General features: G+C 35.5%; 3 protein-coding genes across 4 annotated transcripts; 2 read left to right on the forward strand and 1 right to left on the reverse strand.

Annotated features, from left to right (window-relative positions):
* Positions 1-2,203: 2,203 nt before the first annotated feature.
* LOC120775981 lies at positions 2,204-8,488 on the reverse strand. Of its 2 annotated transcripts, XM_040106404.1 has the most exons (4): positions 8,328-8,488; positions 4,580-4,667; positions 2,860-4,520; positions 2,204-2,708 (listed from the first exon to the last, which is right to left on the reverse strand). In XM_040106404.1, exons 3-4 carry the CDS (start codon positions 4,274-4,276, stop codon positions 2,644-2,646), a joined length of 1,482 nt encoding a protein of 493 aa, XP_039962338.1. In that variant the 5' UTR covers positions 4,277-4,520; positions 4,580-4,667; positions 8,328-8,488; the 3' UTR covers positions 2,204-2,643. The 2 variants fall into 2 exon arrangements, with proteins under 2 accessions (XP_039962338.1, XP_039962337.1); XM_040106403.1 differs by having other exon boundaries at positions 2,860-4,667.
* A 6,610-nt stretch (positions 8,489-15,098) lies between these two features.
* LOC120774725 lies at positions 15,099-16,155 on the forward strand. Its single transcript, XM_040104476.1, has one exon. It carries the CDS (start codon positions 15,253-15,255, stop codon positions 15,736-15,738), a length of 486 nt encoding a protein of 161 aa, XP_039960410.1. The 5' UTR covers positions 15,099-15,252; the 3' UTR covers positions 15,739-16,155.
* Positions 16,156-16,521: 366 nt separating this feature from the next.
* Positions 16,522-20,733, forward strand: LOC120774724. The gene is made up of 2 exons (XM_040104475.1): positions 16,522-18,274; positions 18,827-20,733. Exon 2 carries the CDS (start codon positions 19,642-19,644, stop codon positions 20,305-20,307), a length of 666 nt encoding a protein of 221 aa, XP_039960409.1. The 5' UTR covers positions 16,522-18,274; positions 18,827-19,641; the 3' UTR covers positions 20,308-20,733.
* Positions 20,734-22,251: the final 1,518 nt, after the last annotated feature.

Consider the following 22,251-nt stretch of genomic DNA (forward strand, 5'->3'; position numbering starts at 1 on the left):
CTGAGAGTATTCGACGCTGCACCGGGGGAAGCAGAGGAAGGGAAAGACCTTTATTTCGTTGAAAAGAGCTGGCGGAGAAGGACCTGGCTTTGCATAGAATCTCGAATTGGCGGCGCATTGCAAAAAGAAGAAACGTCTGGCGCGCTGTTCTACGCCAGTAAAGAATTATCCTATGTCAAGCATTTTCAAAACGTATGTTGAAATGTCCCTCAGTACCAAATTCGTCCAACTATAGTGTCAACATAATCAGAATGCCACGGAGCACGTATCACGCTCCAAAAAATTTTCTCTGCTTTTTATAATACATCCTATAACTAAAAATTTCTGTTGACTAACTGTTAGCAGTTTTCAGACGAGCCTTATGTTAACTAGGTCTTGTTCCCGTACTACAATATTCAGTGTTTCGCCTTTTTCTGAATGTTCGATTGGACCCGCTATCACTTGTTGCAATAAATCCTCCTTTGCCAAAGACAAGCATTGCTCGTGCTGTAACAATATCAGGATTATTACCAGCGGAAATTACTATTGGAAGAATTTCATTTTGTGCTAAGTTCATCCAATTAGAAAACTTAAATCAAGTTTGATACTCTCAGACAACTTTCCAAATAGCAGCTAATCTTTAACTAAAGTTTTCTTCCGTTGTTCGCACTTAAGGGGTTACATGGATTTCCTAAGGTAAACACAGCATTTTTTCAACAATTTTTTTCTGATAAAAAAAATTAAATGTTTTATTCAAATTTTTTATTGCTACGAACATACACTAATAACAAAGAAATTCTAAAATTTTTGGCAAACAAATTTTTTAACTCGGCCATTGCGACGCCATTTCCGGTGACCCCTTGGAAAAAATACGCGCCCTCGTTGGCAGGATAACTCCTTAAACCCTCCACTTAGAACTTGGGCGAAAAAAACTCAAAACTGGATTTTTGGCAGACATTTTAACAAAAAAAAAAAATAAAATTTGTAGCGAAAATTTCGAGACATTTTTTTCAAATAGTTGTAACCAAAAAAGTATCCTTCGTCCTAGTCTTTAAGAATTGTATCTCAAAGACCTGTATGGCATTTCATGACGATCCGTGGAGTAGTTCTCGAGATATCTTGCCAACCGACTTCAAAAACATAGTTTCGTGAAAACGGATTTAAAGACGGCGCACTTAGCCTAGCTAGCCTCGAGCGCACAAGTTCTCAAAACTGTATCTCCGAAACTATTACTCTGGTCAACTTGAAAATTTAGTACAATATTCCAGAGGTGTTGTAACCTATTATATTTAGTAACTGCGAGATCTGCATGTAAGTTAACATTTCAAACCGCTTTTTGTAAGCCCATGTAATAACATAGTGTTGTCCAATACATATTTAACATCTAACAATAAATTATATGATATGAGAAAAACTACAAAGTTGATAAACCCCAAAAATATGCGTCATAATTGCAATGAATGATAGAGTATGGCGAATTAAAAATCTTTTAAAAAAACATATTTTATTTCATGAGAAACTCGATATAATGTAGAAAATAACAGAGTCTCCTTGCTTTTTACTATTATTACTAATTTGAACACTATTTATAACGTCACAAATACTCTTCGTAACGAATGAATCCGCTTAACCTCAAATACATTAGTCAACTCAGAAACCTTAATATTTCCAGGAAATATGATACACTAGATATAGTTATTATTAAGTTCATACATAAAATCAGACAAAAACAATCGATCAACATGATTCATGCCGTTAATTTTTATTACCAAACTTGGGAAGTGGTAATATCGGAAACCATTTTATTAGGGATTTGCGGTTTAAATTAAAAATTCATAAGTTACTTCCATATTAGGTGCAAAGCCATATTGTGATTTAGGAACCTACTTAATTTCATTGAAGCGTCACTCATTCATACCAACAGAAATGGTGTTAAGTCTGGTGAAAAAGCCGAAATTACCATACACGGCATATTAGAGCTAGAGAAGGTCTGAACTGATTGCGTTCACTTTTGGTATTACTCAAGAATACTAAAGTCTACTTAATATCAAATATTTAAATGATCACAAAAGGGGAAAGTACTGAATAACGGAGCAGATCGAAAAAAGTCTGTTAATCAGTTAAGGAAAGTTTGTATTTGGATAATATCAAATTGCTCTACAGCTTTTGGGGAAGTATAGGAGACATGATAATTATATTATTTTTATTTATATTGACCATGAGAGGGTACACAAAGTTCTTCCTAGGGGTGAAACCACATGAGTACTTCAACAGAAGAAGACTAAATATAACAAGTAAAGAAGGGCCAAGTTCGGTTGCAACCGAACCTTTTATTTAAATTAAATTTAAAGTAGTGTTCAGGTATCTATTTTACTCAGATGAAGAGATGAACGGCTAGACAGATATTTCCTATGCACAATGCTATACAACTTGGTTTATGATTTCTTCACATTTAATTCAATCACAATTTAAAAGCTTACTCTTTATACATACAAACAGATAATGATGTTTACATTTTTAGCTTGCTCTTACTTAAATAAATAAAAAATCTCAAACATTCATAAACATTCACAATTTAAAGCTACAGTTCGTATGTACTATTTGTATGTATGTATAGAGTGTTGAGGTAGACGATCTCAACTGGCCCCGTTCAAATAGCAGCCATCACCTTGAACCTGTGGTAACAGCGCCAGGCTGTACAACATTTTCCGGATCAATAATAATCAATTCTGTGAATGGTAAAGTATTTAAGCATGTAAAATATTTAATTAGTTTTCTTTCACAACATAAACAAAATCAAAATGTACAACAGTAATAAAATTAAATTATTTACAAGTAGAAAATAAAATATGCTGTGTACGCAAAGAGACACACGCTCACCTTTTCTGATCGGTCTTCGATCAGTGCGATATTTGCGTTGCTGCTGCCACGGTATCACAGAGTCTTTCGCTTTCGCATGTGCTCGCTCACGCTCTTCGTGCTCATCCGAGCTGATTGGCTGCTTTTGTAGCAACACATTACCGTCGCTACGATACCGACGTACTGGGAATACCTTTCTTTGTGCCACCTGTGGCCCTAGCTCCGTCACATTCAACAGGCTACCGCATATACGCGCTGCAGCGTTTACGTTCAGATGCTCATGAGCGCCGCTGTCCGACATTTTGAGTGAGCTCTTCGAGCCACTTCCTTGACCGCTCTGTATATTTTCCGTGGATGAGTTGCGCAGCTTACGTCGCCGACGATAGCGGCTGAAGCTCTCCTCTTGCACTACCAGAGTGCCTGCCTTGCTTGTGCGCAGAAAATAGCGCGGTGCGTGATAGACTTCGTGTTCCTCGGCATATTCAGGTGAAGAGAAGCGTCCCTTATTGAAACTAAAACGTTCCAGTATCGACTCAGACGTTGCCGGTGAACGGCCAGAACTATGCGAACGTCTGTAGCGACGCTTCTCGCGTGGACCAGACGATGAAGAATTACTCGGTGTGGTTGGGGTGGTTGTTGTAGAAGGCGGCGTAGGCAAATCGGCTAGATTGAATGACTTTTGTGCGCTCTTAACGTTGCCATTTACATCGGAGTTTGCATCCGAGATTTCATTAACTTTGAAACGTACACCTTTCAAGGAATTGGCGCGTCGCTGTATTTTGTAATCAGGCAGCTCATTGGTGAAATAGTCAATAGTTGAAGATAATGTAGGGGTATGTTCGGTGGATGGCGTGGTCTCGACACTGTTCTTGTTAGAAGGTACTGGCGAGGGTGTCGCCTCTTGTATATGCAAGCCACTGAATTGTCGATCCAAAGCTTGTTTTATCGATTGTGCCAAGTTGGTAGATGCAGCCTTGCTGACCCGTTTGCGTGCTGGCTGCGCATTATTTCCGCCTTTAGCCGGCTTCGGAGATGTAGTCGTTTGTGGCTGACTATAGCACTGCTCCTCTTGGCTGTCCACATCCACCAACAATTGACCTTTATGATCGTAGAGCAGTATACGTGGCAGTGCGATGTTGGAACATGAACGTGATGTACTCAGCTCCCAGCGCCAATGCTTCGGTTTGCGCAGTTTCAAGCTCAAAACATTGGCGATCTCCTCGTCAACATCTGCATCACCATAATCGTCATTAGTGTTGGCATTGGTGGTCGTTGTCGAATGTTGTGACTCAGGTGTTCGAGTGTATTCATTGTTCCGGCCATATGAAGCGTTGCCGTGGCTGTTATTGTCATTGTACTGTCTATTTTTTCGTTGATTTGTACTTTGCAATGCTGCAGCGGTCCGCAGCTGGTGCATATCTACAAACAAATCGGACATTATGTTCGCATGTGCTGAGACGTATGAGTGACCTAAGCTGGGAGCGCTTTCTGGTCTGGCGGGTGGGGAGAGCAAAGCAAATCACAATTTTTCAGCTGTTCGTCGACACCGCTCATCAAATGATATTTATATATGCTGACAGGTGTGCTCATATATTCGTTTGTTCGTGTGCGCACGTCGCTCACCGCCTTCATACATTTCTTTGTCAGACTATGACATTCGGCGCACTAGCAACACACCTGTTCTATTTATTTATGTTTCTTTCTTATTTAATTTATACTTCTTTCTGATGCGCTTAGTTACCTTTAACGCTATTCACCACTTGCAATGCTTCTTCCTTATGTGACAGCAGCAGCCTTAACGTTGAAGCATCCAATGCTATGTACACCAACTGCCGCGAAAAAATAAAAACACACAAAAAATATAAAAAAAAAATAAATAAAATACAAAAAAACATCGATAATATCGCCAACATGAAAATTTTTCATTTATTTAAATATATTTTTGCAGATAAAGCTGGCGATGAAGATGAAGATCACCATTTAGCCGCTGGCTAAGTGCCAAATAAAAAATGTACAAACAAACGAATTGTTTAATACTTGTACATGCATTTGTATATAACACAACATGCAAACATATATGCTTATGAGAAATATTCGTATCAAAGTATTTATATACGGAATTTCGAAAGTATACACCTCATTTGTGAAATATTTCTGTTTTTGCACTGAATATTTTGTGCGTTTGCACTTGATCAGCTGCTCTTGTGGTTGCTGTTGTTGTATATAATTCAGCTTGTTGTACTTTAATGAAATGTTGTTGTTGTATAATATCAATAGTATTTTGCATTGATTTGTAATAAAGTCTTGCATATAGAGTGTAATCGCTCATTATGTTCACCGTAACTAATGTGATAATCAGAAAAAATCGCTTAACCTCTTCAATATTTATGCATGAGTATAAATGCAAACACATATGTATGTATTTCTTGTGACCGCCAGCTACACTCACGTTTTATTCTCAAATATTATTTATCTTAACGGCAAAGCTTTGGCTCTTGTCGCACCAAACGTAGACTTCACCCGCACAATGCCCCGCATTACTTAGTGTATATTTATAGAATGCGTGCGCCGTTCTCGAAATTATTTTCAATCGACTGCGACGCCAGTGGCACACTGTGGGACATGTTACGTGGTTATTAAATTAAAAATTTAGTCGCTCAAAAAATCGTTGAAATATGAAAACCATTTCCGGTAATCAATCGAAAAAATTGAAAGTCAACCGACTTCAAAAACACAATTTCGATAAAAACGCGCTTAAAGACGGCGCACTTAGTTAGCTAGGCTCGAGCGCACAAGTTATCAGGTTACATATCTGAAACATTAATCTTTATCAGGATTAAATTCGCCTAATTTTACACTTTTCCTCTTGTAAAATTTAAAACCTTCCTAGTGGAATTCACACCCCACACTTTCTTGTTGACTGTGCGGTAAGAAATATTAGCCATCATCGATTCGCCATTTCTTTGCTCGTTATCTTTAGGCGTTACGACCTTGTAAAAAACAAACGACGACAAGGTTGTCGAGTTGAAATCAGTGCCTGGCATTAAACAGTTTTATTAAATGCTATAATTTTTTGTTTCTGTTTTCTTTTTTTTTGGAATTATGAGAACTTTTGATGGACGTAATGCAATCACTGCCATGCCCACAAATCGCTTTTAATTGAAAACTGAATCGCAATTTAAGATATAAAACTGTAATTAGATACAACGGGTCGTATTAACGAGGACGCTTTTGGTTTATGTACATAAAATAATTTCTCAAATCCGTTTAGTAGTTTCGGAGTCTATTTAATTCAAACAAACATACAACTTCCGGTGAGTTTAACGTAGGAACCTGCTGACGACAGCCTTACCACACGGCGCTCAAAAACACAGCGGATGAAATCAACATATTGATCAGCGCCCTGAAAATGCTAATGTCTGGCATTCAATTCAGTACCAATTGACAGTATGAAATGGACACTCTAACCGCCTTGGTAGGGTTCGAGGCTCATCTAAAACCTCTGCAATACTTTGGGGTCAGCATTCGGTTGCAATACAACTCCACCTTCAACTGACAAAGTGTTCTTTTCTTTAAGTCCCCGGTCAGACTTAATAGTCGGAGCTACTTCGAGTTGAGCATCCATAATGCTTTGGACTAGTGACCAGTTGTTGGATTCCATACACGCATCACATACACATACCATTCACACTAAAACTAAACCTAATTCCCCGCTAAACTCTCCCGCTAAACTTAAGGTAATAATATAATTTCCGAAGAAATTGTTCACATCGGATTCCTAAAGCATATAGCTTCCATACAAACTGAACACATTGTTACTAAAAGAAATGCACCTGTGAAGGGTATATTAGCTTCGGTGCAGCCGAGGTTATCGTTTCTTCTTGTTTTTCTGTAAGTTTTAGTACTATTAGTGACATGTATGCTATATTTCACGTCAAATATTAATTGGTATTTGAAATTCGCTTCGTTTTGTGAGGCTCTTAAAGTGAATTCTTCGATTTTTACTATGTCTGAATTTATTGAACAAATAAGTGCGATAATGCATCATCGTTCCGCAACCACCGCATTCACCTGATTTACCTTCGGCTAACTTCTGGCTATTCAGCAAATTCACATGACCACTCCCAGGACACCATTTTGACTCAATTGAAGATATAAAAGCTGAATCGAAGAAGGCCCTGATGGCCATCACGATGTAGGATTTTTCCAAGTGGTATTAAGACTGGAAAATTCTTTAGCATAAGTGTGTCGCAGCGGGAGGGGATTACTTTGAAGGAGACGTAATGGACAAAATTCACCTTTCAATTTGATCAGTATATATACATATGTACATATATAAATGATCAACTATATCATTTATCAAATATATGTAATGTATATAAGCGAACTAGTTCATTAGTTTTTAAAATATCGATCTGGAATTATATACTATACCCGGCCTTTCCTCACCAATAATTGCGCATTTGATGGAATCTCGATATCGAACACTATAAAATATAGCAACCATACAAAGTGCTTGATCAAATTCAAGTCCCTCTATGGAATTGTATGGACAACTTTCTCATTTGACAAGATATCTTAACGAAGTTTGGCACATATTATTGTCCAATCTTATAATATATTGTTAGATTGAAGCGCTTTATAATATATTTAGCTGTCACATAAACTGAAATCAAGGTAAAAAATTTGTATACCCTTTTAAGCTAGAGTATTATAGCTTCGGAGCAGCCGACGTTGACGTTTGTTTCTTAGTATTCGTGTATTTCTTTTAGCGCCCACTGTGCGATATCAGCATCGACAAATACTAACATATCAACGACAATCAATTGAAATGTTGCCCGCACGATTGCACTATTGATGTGCATATTCTGAGCATATGTATGTATGAACGTATATACTATGTATATAACAACGTCTCATAAGTGGGTCAGAATCACTTGTTGTGGTTATTGTCATTATATTAATTGCATTTATATTGTTTCAATTGACTTTGTAGGCATAGAACCACTTTGTTTTCAGTGATTCTAAGAACAGGTATTTAAATAGATTTTTGTTTGTGCCTTTTCGCACAATTAGTTCGCAGGTTTGTTCTCTTCATAAAACATTTAAATATTTTAGTATTTAGATCACATTTTAAAATATTATTTTGCGGCTGAAATTTATTTGTTTTTATTTACTTAAATATACACTTTACTGCTTAGTCAGATTCTTCAGAACTTTTATATAGCCATATATGTATATGTATAACATTATAAATACAAATTTTATGTGATTAAAGTAGTATTTTAATAATATACGCATACATTATTTGCAGGCTATTTACCATACACTCCACCAGCTATAAATTAATAAAAAAAATTTGACGCTGCTTGATATACAAGAACGTATGCAATCAGTATATATATATGTATGCATGTCAACAAAAAGCATATATAGTATACTACATTTTATATTATGTACATCTCTACAAATTAACATATACCACATACTTAAAAAATATGTATATTTTTTATAAGCACAGCAACAGGCTGACGTCTGCCAACAATCACAATAGCAAACACAAAATTCAATTGAACGTCCCGTCGCTGTCGTGATGGTCTATGTGACGTTTTTCAATAATCGAATTTCCGCAATTTTCAACTCAAATTTACCGAACAGCTGTGCCCAGCGGAGAATTTCACACTGCCACGAGCGTCTGCGAATACGGCTAACGTGAGCGATTTTCCTGCCAATTTTCCATTTGCAAAAACAAAGTCAAACACAAAATATTAAATTAGTAAATACACACTCGGACGCAAAACTTAACGCACCGTCACGCTCAAATTTCGAAAACAAGTTCTCGATTTCTGCAAAACCGCTTTCACTCATTCAGATTTCAGAAAGTCACAACGCCTTTTTGCTGGCGCATGTTTCTGCGAGCGGCGAATTTTTGTGGTGGGCGGCATTTAATACAAATAAATGTTTATTTGTACATATTATAGTTTCTGCTTTGTTTTTGAGTTAACTCATAAAAACAATTATTCGAAACATAATTTATTTGAATTTGCTTTTCAGTTAAAATTGATATTTTGATGCTTTTCCACAAATTGGAATTGATTTATCTCTATATCTAAAACAATAAATTTGTATTTATATAACATAAATTTACGTGGGATACATACATACATATGTTCACTTCTACGATTTCTTATACATATAGAGGTGTTTTAGCAAAAATCATTCATACATTTTGACTTATACGATAGAAATTTACGATATCCGACTCGAATTGAAAAAGTTAAATTGCGAAGCTCGAGAGCCTTACGTTTATGTACTTTATTTGTTCTATTTAAACATTTGCTAGCTGCGGCAATTTGTGGACCAATTCTCCAACTATTTGCACCAATTTATATTATGACCCACTCTTAATCTAAGTTACCTATTATTTTAAAAGGTATTACTGATTCATTTACTATTGTTGACAAAAAATAAAAAACTTATTAATTTAAATTTCGCGCGAAAATCGATTCGTCAAATAAATTTTCAGTATCAGTGGCAATATCTGTGCCAAATGTCACATCAAAATAATCATTGCTCTTTAATATACCTTTGTCTTTCTAAAGTATTTAAAGTTTATTGGCAATTAATCAAAAAAGAAGTTCCATTAATGTTTGAATGCAGAATCAAATTGCTGGTGCCGAAACGTTCAGAATGTTGGAAAATGTCTTCGGTGATAATTGTTGGTCACGAGCAAGTGCTTTTGATTGGTACAAATTATTTAAAGAGGGTCGAGATCTCATTGACGACGAATCACGTCCAGGACCGCCATCAACATCAACTGATGATCAACACGTCAATAATACAGAGGAATTGGTGCTTGAGAATCGACGATTAACGGTCAGAGATCTTACTGTCATCATTGGAATATCGGAAGGATCAGTAAAAACGATTTTGAAAGATCATTTGGGACTAAGAATAGTGAAAATACGATTGGCGCATTGAAGGCCATTCCGGAAATTGACTTTAGCGACTGTTTCGAGAATTAGAAAAAAGGTCGGCATAAATGTATTGCGACCAAGAGGTTTTCTTTGAGGGGACGACATAGATTTTGAAGAATAAATTCAGAATTTTGCAATTATTAAAAAAGTCTTACTATTTTTGCTCCTAGGAGTATATTCATTTTGCTAAACAAAAACCGAAATCAGTAGGGCAACGGTTAAGAAATGTATGAACATCTAGTAGTTCAAAAATGATGTGTTAGAGATAGTCGTAATAATATATGGATTTTTCTTATCTAAAACTCAAAAATTATGGTGCTTTCAAAATTTTATAGTCATATACTGCTTTCCTCCATTAATCCTTAAATGTCAGAAATAGTTGTTCAGCATATTGTTTACAGAATTATAACAAGTTGTTGTTATGTATTTTTGATTACCATTAACTTAGCGTAAACATTCAAAAGAAATGGTCTTTTTGACAGATGTTACTTGATTTATAATTCAGTTCGGTTCTCCATTTTATAATATAATGAACTGGCTCATTCCGGAACAATGCTAGCAAAACGTCCAATATACAGATTTTCAAAAGAAAAATTGGTTCAGCAATGGAGTTCACTTTTGGTTAAATAAGTACGTTAACAAACAAAGCCCGAAACGGTTAACGCCTGGAAGATTATATTCGCTGCGCGATTGCTGACTTACGACCCTGACTCATTTTTATAATAAAGTTAATTTCTTGCCCTTACGTAAACTATTTATATAACATTAACTTTATATAATGTTTTAATAATACACGATAGTGAATTGTTTTGATGGTGGCATCATCGCTTTCTTAGCAAAAATAGTTACCTAGGCTCGAATATTCGAAAGCTCCATCGATTTACAAATGAAAATTTATTACCATTCGTTTTCTTTGATTGCATTATACTCGTATATTTTAGTTAAAATCAGCATTGATGTACAGATAAAATTTGCAAAAATTCATCCTAAAAGTAGACTATGTTTCATTTACTGTTGTAGAATAATGCGAATGGTTGCCTAATTTTAGCCTGCACTGTGCCGAAGCATCCCTGTAGGAAAGGTATAAATTATTTCTCCATATATTCTATGCTGACTAAAATGAAAACAAAATGTATATGAAAGGTTTATATGCTCTTTTATATTTTTCTCAATTTTCTCAATAAATTAAATCATGTAATACCAAATATTTCTTCTTTGAACGCCGGACTGTTACATAAAAGTAAAGATTTTTCTTTGATTGTACAATTGTAACCCGGGTTTCCTCAGGCAAAAAACAGCATGTATCAACAATTTTTTTCTCATTAAAAAAATTAAATATTTTATTCGATTTTCGATTTCGAAATATTTTTTTTTTTTTTATTGTTACAAACATACACTATTAACAAAGAAATTGTGAAATTTTTGGAGAAAAATAATCTTGCCAACCGACTTCAAAAACACAGTTTCGAGAAAAACGCATTGAAAGACAGCACACTTAGCCTCGAGCGTACAAGTTCTTAAGGCTTCATCTCCGAAACTATTACCAGGATAGGAAATGTAGGACAAATTCTAGGGGTGTTGTAGAATTTAATAAGGCAATAAAAAACTCGATTTTTTGAAACCCGTGGATCCATGTAACCCTTTAACCAACTCGATGTCAATCACTAATAATTCGTTTATTACCTCAGCAATTTACTCATCCAACACAAAAACGAATTGTACTATTCACCGAGTTCTTGCAACTGCATACTATATCCGTCTCCGTTTCCATCTCTCACTTACAATGGGAGTCTTGCCTCATTATATATGTATATTGTTCGCTCAACCTTTGTTGGTATTAAAAATTCCTATATACATATATAGTAAGCAAATAATTACTTCTGTGTGTTCAAGAGTATGTAAGGTAAACTAAGGTGTCCAATATACAGATGTACATACGTGCATATGTTACTATAGACTTCGACAAGGAGACTGAAGACTAATTTGTCAAAACGAAAACCTATTTTGAAAAAGAAGAAAATTTACCATATCAAATTTTGTTAAAATATTTACTTACTGACCGACATTCATATTAACAGAAATCAGTTACGACTGATATATTTGGTATTAAAATTGATATGTTACACATTGTAACTGAAAAGCACCCAGAAATTGTAATTAAATTTCCCGGGTAAATGATATTTCAAAAAAATTTATTTTGCTAAGTTGGCAGGATGTTCTTAATTACTATGTCAAGTCTGAGCGCGATCTGTCTACCAGTTTTTTTACAGCCGCTGCTTAAGTCGGTACACCTCAGTAGAGAGTTGCGATTTTGTATTTCTAACCAAATTTCGTGTGCGGAAGCGTTGTGAATACTGGAAAAAGCTTACGGTGATTCAGTTTTATCAAAAACATAAGCCTACAAGAGGTAAAAAGCTTTCAAGGATGGTCGAGAGATCGTTGAAGATTTGATTCATTCTGGACGACCTTCGACCCAGTGGCGTAGCTAGGGGGTGCGAGGGGGGCCGTCGCAAAACGATCTTCGCTGTTTTTTAATGTCCAGAAAAAAACTTCAACAATTTTTTTTACAAAATTTATTATAAAAGATAAAGAGTTGTACACTCACAATGAAATAATCTGAATAACAATGAAAAATATTAATTTTTACTCGAATACTATTCAGTTTTTGAATTTGCCTTATATCTTTTGGTTTATATCTTTCTTAAAAGTAGTGATAGAATTTAAAGATGCACTTTTCTAGCTTTGTCTAGCGACGTGTCACTTTCACAGTTACCCTATGCTTTGAATGTAACAAATACTTTTATTTCTCCAAATTTTCAAAAATGATATTTAAAAACTCCAATTCGGGCAAAAATTTCTGAAAATTGTGTCAAAAGTGTACAAGATATAGGGCGAAAATGGGTTTTTTCTTTGTCTTTTAATAAGATGTCTTGTAAATTTACTATCAATTTCCTCAAAAACCGTATTGTGAGAATTTCGGAACTTCAGAATTTGCATGGCTTCTAGTTCTTAAATTTTATATATGTACTTAATATCGAAGATATTTTGTAAAAATTCACTTTTGTTCGAACCACCTCATGAAGCTTGTAGGTAGGTAGATAAAGGGGGGCGGCAGAACATCCTTGGCCCCTGGCGCCCGAAGTTGTAGCTGCGCCACTGCTTCGATCTCTTCAACTGATGAAAATATTAAACAAGTGAAGTATGTGGTGCTTGAAAATCGTCAGGCAAGTGTTAGAATGGTGACAAGAGAGCTCGACATCTCTCACGAGTTCGTTCGAATGATTTTGGTGAATATTTTGGATATTAAACGGGTTCTTGTTCAACTCTTCCCGATAAAGCTAATTTTTTTTCGAATAGTACCGTTAACAGGTATCTTTGGACATACTTGAGCGTGCGAATTCCGATCCCACATTCATGGAGAGCATTGTAACTTCGTAGGGAACATGGGTTAATGAGTTTGAAATGCAAATCAACAATCACCGCAATGAAAGGAAAAAACCAGCCGAAACCAAAAAACCACGCAAAAACCTCTCAAATTGATTTTGTTTGATATTCAGACAGACGGTCTTTAAGAAATTATTGGTCGTATTGAGGCGTTTGCATGAGAATATCCGTCGTAAAAACGCATTGAATTACATCAGGTGGGGATTACTTTGAAGGCGGCATATTGAATAGTGATGAATAATTAAATATTTTGCCTCTTATTTATAATTTCCGGGTACTTTTTTGTCACAATGTATAGCGAGTACGGGCTCTAAGAAAGTATATTGACTTTTATCAGTCAGTTTTATTGTTAAGCCAAAATGTTCAAACAATCTAATTCAAAAAATTCTCATCGATTTTTTTTAAGATTAATCATTTCTATTAAAATGATTAATCGGTCCATATACATACATATGTATGTGTGTCTCCGGTGGTATTTAGTAGAAGCTTTATACCAAGTTCATCCATTATTCGTCGAATGCTATAATATATTAAGAATTACTCCATTTTCTTGAGGAAACTTATATGCAATAGATATTCAACCGGAAAAGTGTTGATTTTCATATTTATTCTTAAGTACATAAAGTGTATTTTTATGGCCAAGGGGAAATATTCGCCAAGTTCTTCCAAATTCATTCGAATTCATTTGATATGCTTGCTATTTTAAAGTGTACGAAACAACCGTTAACATAAGTCATTACTACGCTCTATTCGACACATTGCGAGAGTATAAAAAAAACATACATAAATATTATTGTTATTTTAATTGCCTGTGTTAGTATGTATGGAATGTGCACTCAAACTAACATTTCCCAAGTTAGTTGTTTCATTAATAAAGGGGCTTTCAATAGATCCTCGTAGATGCTATTATAGAGCGTGCATTTATGTACATATGTTTCGTCGAGTTGGTGTATTTTGAAGACAAAATTCGCTGAATGGAGTTTTACACGTTTGCTGTAGAGTCAAAGAAAATTATAATGCCCTTATTAGTATACTATAACATCAACATCTTCAGCTATTCCAATTCAAGGCAGACCTAACGAAAGTACCATTATATCAACAACCCATCCTCATATATTTACTTGTACACATATATGTACATATGTCATATACATACGATTATCATATATATGTATGCTTGTATGTACATACATACATATGTACATATATATCTACAAAACTATCAGAACGTTTATTAATAAGATGTTCCGCATAATAACATTACTCACTCCAATTTAATTGATGAAAGCCTTAATACGAAATTACATACCCACATACATACATACATATATAAATATGTGCAAATGGCTAGGTTTAAGCTCCATTACTTAATATAAAACAAGTTACAGCATTCATTAACTATTACGGCTGAACTTGCGCCCAATTGATTAGCAGCAACAAATCGCATTCCGCAAATGTCAAGCTCTGTGTTCTAAACAAGGAGTATAAATATCTCAAATAAGGGCATACATACATATCTATACACACATACGCGCCTTCGTCTTCTACCGTTTGTGGATACCCTCATTACTTGTTTTTCTTGATAGCGTTCATGCGAAATACACACATAAATCAAACAATAATCAGCATAAGAGCACATAAACTGAGACGAGAGATATAAAATTACCGCAAAAACGGGTGTCTACTTAAGCGTTCGTAAATATGTAAGTAGATGTGTGTGTGTAAGCAGCTACATTCATACGATCTACTCATGACGCAGCGCTGTTTTCGCGTAATTGTTTGATTAAATAAATTCTTTCGAAAATTGTCAATTAAATAAAAACCGTAGTAGTCGCCTGAAGGCAGAATCAGTCACAGTTATTGCGTACCCGCTGGTGGATCGTAAAAGCGAGCGCAACGCCTTCTATTGTTGGGCAAAACACGAAAGAATCGAAAGATAGTGAAAGTGTGCATAATTGAAAATTGAAAGAACAAAACATTAAACAAAACTGAAATGAGAAATCTAATTTACGTGTTTGCAGCAGCATTGTTATGCCTCTGCGCTACCTCGGTACAGGGCGATTTACTCGATTGCAATGAGAAAATCATACCCTCGCTATCGGATTTACCGATTATTGGACCGAAAGTGAGCAGCGCTGAGGAAAGCTCTGAGCATCAGGTGCGCGATTTCTTCAAAAATGTCGGTTGCCAAATTAAAAAGGGCGCCGAAAAGGTTTCTGAGCAGGCAAAGAAAATTGGTACCGAGCTAAAGGAGGGCGCCAAAAAGTTTGGCGAGAAGGCCAAGGATCTGGGTTCAGATATAAAAGATAAACTTGGCGATATTAAGGATAAATTCTCAAAGGATTCTTCGGAGGAACTTACAGCCCATAAGCTACTTAATGTGGAACTGATTAATCCGGATATACTCAAAGCTGAGCAACAATGCGGCCATGGGCATATTTTGGACGCTTTGGGCAACTGCAGTAAATTGAGAAAGTGAGAAGTGAGAACATAAGCATATTATTGACTCTAAGGCAGTGATGATTAATCCCAAAGAATTATAAAATTTAGAGCATTACCAAAATACATGTTTGTAGTTTAAAATATATGTAGTTTAAAGAAGTTCCATAAAACTGCAACAAATACATATGTTTAATAAGTATTCTGAGTCACAGAAATATTTGCCAACATTTGCCTATAATGCTGGAGATTTTTAGTATCAGATGTTAGATTATTGTTAGTGAAGTTAATATTGCTTAAAAATATATGTTTGTATATACATATGTCTAGTGTAAGATCTGTATGTTTAGTATGTATTTCATTTTGGTATACTGAGAACAGGCAATGTTATCAGCGTAAACAACGTGTATAACATACTCAAACCAAATAAAGAAAAAAAAATCAGAGAGCATTAAAACGGCAAAATTATTTTAAAGAGCTAAATGTGGCAAGTGTAATAATAAAAAAAAAAACAGAAAACGTTAAGTTATGCTTGTAGAAATCTACTATTGTGATCCGATCTAAATAATTTCTTCGGAGATTATAGCATTGCCTTAGTTATTAGTCCATTCCAAATTTGTTGAAGATATCTCGTCAAATGAAAAAGCTTTCTTTACTTGTTTCCGATCATTCAGTTTTAATATAATCACGCCGATCATTTCAATATATACTTTATAGAGTGTCCGACTTTACATTTTGGATGTTACAAATATCATGGTAACTTAATATCCCCTATTCAGGGTTTCTTACAAAATTATCAAGCTCAAAAGTTGTTATCCTTCAGTTCTTCAAATGTGTACATCTATATTTCACATGTAAGGTTTCAGTTATTCTGCCAGCAATGAAGTGTTAAGCGCAAATAACGGATGAGCTACAAAGTTGTATCCAACTTTTCGATACTACCTCATATAAAGAATTGTATGTGCATAATTAGTTTTGTTGTTTCTTCGCCATATATAAAAACTTAAACCGCTTCTGAAATCGAGCAATTATTTGGTGATATGTTGTTGTTGTGATTTGACCAAAATTTCATTTATTGCATCGTTCCTTTCAAAATGTGCCTCATGGAACAAGTTTGACAGACCATGAAGAAGAAATGCATGATAGCGGTGCGAGTAAACCGGCACCGGAACCGGAACGGATTACCTAAAAAATTGGGGTAAATATAACTGGGCGAAATACCAACATCGATTTGCGATGCAAACAGCAAATACAACGACTTGCTGTGGTTGCTTTAATAAGTAGCGGACAAATTAAAGCTCTCCAAATAACCAACAGTCGAATAGTGCAAATAACCGATAAAATCCGTTACTATAGTATACCTCCATGGTGCCTTAACCCTAGCTTTCGCAGTGACACTGTTGGCTCAGATTGAGTTTTCAAATAAGTACTGTATTTGGTGCGAAGAAAAATAGAAGAAATTCAATCTAGGTGGTCCTGTGGTTCAAAAGATATTAGAGATATATGCGCTAGGATCGGCGATCGTCTTTAAAGCGAGGGTTGGCGGCAGCAATGTGATGGTATGAGCTGCGTTTTGCTATAGGGGAAACCTATATGCTATATCTCTACCCAAATGAATGAATGCTCAACTGTTTGTATGTGGGTCTCTTGGGAAGTAAGTTAATAGAGTTTGATGGCAATTTGTATGGCGACGAGTGAACTTTTCAGCAGGACAATGCATCAATACATGCTGGTCAGGTCACCAGATGCTTCTGTATAGTGCGAAAAATATCAGTATTGGACTGGTAAGCCATAGGTCCGGACCTGTATCTGATTAAGAACAGTTTGAGACAGCAAGGAAGCTTAAAAAGGCAAAAGGCCAAGAATGATCTAGCCCACCTTAAGTCCTTAGTGGATTCCATGCCATCCCAACTTAATTCCGTAATACTGAGTTATGGTAGCAATATTGTCTATTGATACCCTATATACATAATCATTAATAATAATAAAAAAAAGAAATATCAAATATGCACTTATAAACATTTAGTAAGAAGATTATTTTTCATTTAGGCTCCTTATTTCATATATTTGAAATTTGTTACCTACCACTTCATGTTTTTATTTCGTAAACTTTATCTGCAAATAAAACTACGTACCCAAAATTTCGATATCAGCTTTTGTACTTTTTTAATACAGAAAATACATGATGCACATATAATTCTTTGTATGAGGTATTTCATAAGGAATTGGACTCAGCCTAAGTGATTATATCTTCATAAGCGTTATACTTCGAGCATGCCACAGATCACAAGCTGACATATCAAAGTTCTTGGTGTCCAGATCAAAAAAATAAAAAATCAAGGAAATTATAAAATTATTTAATATATTTTTAATTCCAGTACATGCAATTTTGCTATCGTTTTTGATATGTGACAGTGAGAATGCGTCGGGCAACACTTGCTTCAAAGCTTTTGCATTTCCAAATATCCTGGACGATATGTCCCATAACTTTCTTTTCATATCATTGGAATTTCACCTGTCTTGATAAATTTCATTTTTGCGTTCCACTGGGTTCATCGTTTTCAGTGCTTATACGGGTATGTATGAAATTTGACATAAATCATCAAACCATTTTTCTTATATCAATAATGTTTTATTTATTGATGAAGATACCAAATGAATATTTATATAAATATATAATAAATTATTCATTTTCATACATTATTTTGCTTTGAACTATTGGATTCAGTTGAAATGTATATACTTACATATCGTCACCTAAAATGCAAAACAACGTAACATCACTTTTCATAAGATTACAGGCGAAGGAAACCAGTTATATTGAACCGAAATTTGAGTTTTAGTTACAAAATAGTTATATAGTGGTTATCAAACACCCATATTGAATCAACAATTGAGTTTTCGTTACAAAATGGTTATATATTGGTTATTATACATATCTGTCCGCGATTTTCGATTTTTTTTTTATGATACGCTGCTTTGCATTTTAGGTGCTGATATATTCATTCAAATTTATTTCGAAATTCTTTTCCACAAAATATGCGACTAAAGTTAAAGTAAGAATCGGTGAAATTTCTTATCATTTTTCGAGATTATAAAAATATTGAATACTTATTCCACGCTGTTAGCTGGTTGGTAGCTGTCCCAACATTTTCATAAATTGTAAGAGCTGAAATAGAACTGCAACGAATATGTGTCAAGAACATTAAAATGAAAGCACAAAAAGTCTTAAGAAGAAGAAAGACAAAACAAAAACTCACATAACAACTTAGGGCTTAAGCAAATATATATAAACAAGACACACTTTAATGAAAAAAAACGACCGCTTATTTGACGAACAGGTTTCCTTATTAGCTTTACTTATATACAAAGGCCAGATTCGAAGCAATTATAAGACCAAATGCCAAAGGTGTGCTCTAGCGATGCCCTTCCCAGTGAAACATAGTTGTACGTGTAAACGAAGAGGTGACGACTTGTAAGAAATGCGCTAGAAAACGAAAGAAACGCAAGAAACGAAAGAAACGAAAGAACCGAAAGAAGTAGTGCAGCTTTTACCAAAGGTAAATAAAAAATAAACAAAATAAATTGTCACCCGACAAAAGTCACTCTGTCAAAAGAGTAGAGGCAGTGTCTGCGGCGAACAGAAAGCGTGCAACCCACTGAGCAAGTCGTGTGGCGCATTACCTATGCACTAATTATATACATATATACATAATTCAACTAGGCACACACGTTGATCGCGTATCTTAAGAAAACTTGGGCAACCAATTGCATTGGCTTCAAAACAAGTTTTAGTAAAGATTTGTACTTCAAACGCTACGGGTATCGCGCTACGGTAACGCTTAAACGCATCTACCTTCATACTAATATATATATATACAGTAGTTATCAACACAACCATCTTTTGCAATATTAACGTGGTGGTTTTCGTGTTCCAGAAGAAATGAGATTTCTTGAAACTTCCGTATTGCGCGCTCTTACACTATTCGGTTGCGTTGTCGCACTGACAACTGCCGCTGTAATTTGTATCGATGAATCATCATTAAACAATACACAAGGCGGAAATGTCAACGAACTGCAGCGTAAAGCAGGTGATGGCACGGAGGTGGACGCCGCTGTGCTAAACTTAACTGATTCCAGCAACGATTCCACTAATGGCAGTCACCACGGCCAAAGTCAGGTCACACAATTTTTGCAGACTGTACAGGATACACTGGAGAAGGCTAAGCCTTGGGTTGTCGAATTGGAAAAGGAAGCCAAGCGACTGGAAGAGACCGCCAAACGGTTTGGCGAAGGAGTCATACGCGGTCTGGGCAGTTTTGTTGATCGTTTGATTGGTGTAGGTAACGGCAGCGGTGGTCTAAAGCCGACGCGTCATGAACAGTCATCAACAACAAACCCTCTACTCACCTCTACGGCAGACGATAAAACGCCAGATTTACCGACCACAACCGCGAAAACTGTTGTTGCTGAAGTTGTGACCGAAACTTTGGCTGCTGTGAGTGCAGTTGATGACGCAGAGAATGAAATTTCTGAGCACGATAATGCTCTTTGCCCCGACGGCTTCGTGGCGGATGTAAATGGAATCTGTCTGCGCAATCATAATTGAGTTGACAAGCTAATCGCTTATTAACTGGAGAGAATACATACTCATATACATACATATATAAGAGGAATAAGATAATCACTCGCAACATTTATACAAAAAACATTCGAAGCATAAGTAACTAATATACATATAATGATTTAGCATAGGAGATCGTGTCATTTAGATACATAGGCAATTAATATGAAGTAATAAATATAATAAATAAAACAGCAGATTGGCTAATAAGCCAGAATAATGTGCGACTCAAAAAAAAAAAAAATGTGTGCATTCATTTAACTTATACAATATATACTATTTGCCATGCAGTAAAAAGTTAGTCGGATGTGCAAAAAAAATTATTTATTAGATACTAGCTTTTTACCCGCGGTTTCGCCCGCAGTGGAGCCATTAAATAAGTATGAGAGATAAAGGGTAAGGGTATAATAATAGAAATGAGTCAATATGATAACTAAATTTTATTGCTTGGCTGAGATCAACAATTTTTAAAATTACTACAGACAATGAATGACAAAAATAAATAATTCTGAATTCTAACAATTTGAAAAAATAAAATACAAGGTATTATTAATCTAGGATATTTTTGTAGACAATGTTATAAGTTTTCCCGTCGGGTGCAAATAAGTGTAAATTCCGGGCATTAGATACACGTGAACAGGCTACATAAAGTTGACCATGAGGGAAGCATGGGTTTTCTAAATGCACTTCTGCTACCTGTAATGTTTGTCCTTGTGCCTTGATTAAGGTTAATAATAATTGGTATTCGAGGTATTATAACACTATTTCCCTTACCGACACCTGTTAAAATAGCAGCACCAAGTATGTTCTGTCTCAGTTTTTTTATTTGAAGCTTTGTTCCATTACATACCCGAGGAGCACCTAGATTCCGCATAAGCATTACTGGTACATTTAGTTTCAATTGAAATTTATGTGACGGTACACCCGATGGTTCAAGTGAATTTAAAAACTCCCCAGGATATGAAGTACTTGTATCCATTAACTAATATTCCTTCATTTCTCCTTGAACCTCGTTTAAAATGTCAGTGTTGATCCCATTAACAATTTCATTTCTTGGTGCTAATATTGCTCTTGCACACAACCACTGATCACTACACAAATTTTGTTGCAATTCCGGAAAAACATTAGTAATGAGATCCACATCACTTCCTACTAAATAACAAAATTCTCTTGACAGTAATATGTAGCCTACAGCGTCAACATCTAAACAAACATCACCAATTTTCAACAACATTTCTGCGTAAAGTCCTGAATCCACGTCATTATGAAGATGCACTCTCATATTCGTTTTCAGGTGGAGTTTTTCAACTGTCGACCATAAGCCCCCTCTGAATCACTGGGAGGGTTTGACGGAAATCACCAGCCAAGAAAACTACCATGCCTCCCATTATATCTTTACTATCTAGCAAGTCCTGGAGAGTCCGGTTTAAAGCTTCTATAGCCTTCTTGTGAGACATTGAACTTTCATCCCACACTAAAAGCTTGCATTCTCGCAGCATCCTACCTCGTGAACTATTTTTACTAAAATTGCAAATGGGCGAATTTTCCTGTGCCAAATTCAATGGTAATTTTAAAACGGAATGTGCCGTACGACCGCCGTTTAATAGCATCGCGGCAATACCTGACGAAGCTACAGCAACTGCTATTTTTGGGTCTTTTCTGACGGACATTAATAATAAGTTAAGCAAAAATTTTTTTCCAGTTCCTCCTGGTGCGTCGAGATAAAAGAGTCCACCACTTCCGGAGTCTATTTTACGTAAAATTTAATGGAAAACATGATTTTGCTCTGCAAGTAATTGAGGGATTAATTCTGTCACTTGATGTTGCAGTGCTATGAAATCATAATCTAGCTCTCGTGCAATTTCATTATAAAAATCATCCATATTGTCTCGTCGAGGGCTCGACATTCCAAAATCATCTAATTTTTTT

This window comes from Bactrocera tryoni, chromosome 4 (assembly GCF_016617805.1).
Source record: "Bactrocera tryoni isolate S06 chromosome 4, CSIRO_BtryS06_freeze2, whole genome shotgun sequence".
NCBI classification, from domain to species: Eukaryota; Metazoa; Arthropoda; class Insecta; order Diptera; family Tephritidae; genus Bactrocera; species Bactrocera tryoni.

Bases quoted from the DNA above. Each gene is read 5' to 3' on its own strand.
- LOC120774725 (XM_040104476.1), top strand. From the start codon at position 15,253: ATGAGAAATCTAATTTACGTGTTTGCAGCAGCATTGTTATGCCTCTGC.
- LOC120774724 (XM_040104475.1), top strand. From the start codon at position 19,642: ATGAGATTTCTTGAAACTTCCGTATTGCGCGCTCTTACACTATTCGGT.
- LOC120775981 (XM_040106404.1), bottom strand. From the start codon at position 4,276: ATGTCCGATTTGTTTGTAGATATGCACCAGCTGCGGACCGCTGCAGCA. The intron at 2,709-2,859 runs GTGAGCGTGTGT...TACCATTCACAG, and splicing joins TCGAAGACCGATCAGAAAAG to AATTGATTATTATTGATCCG.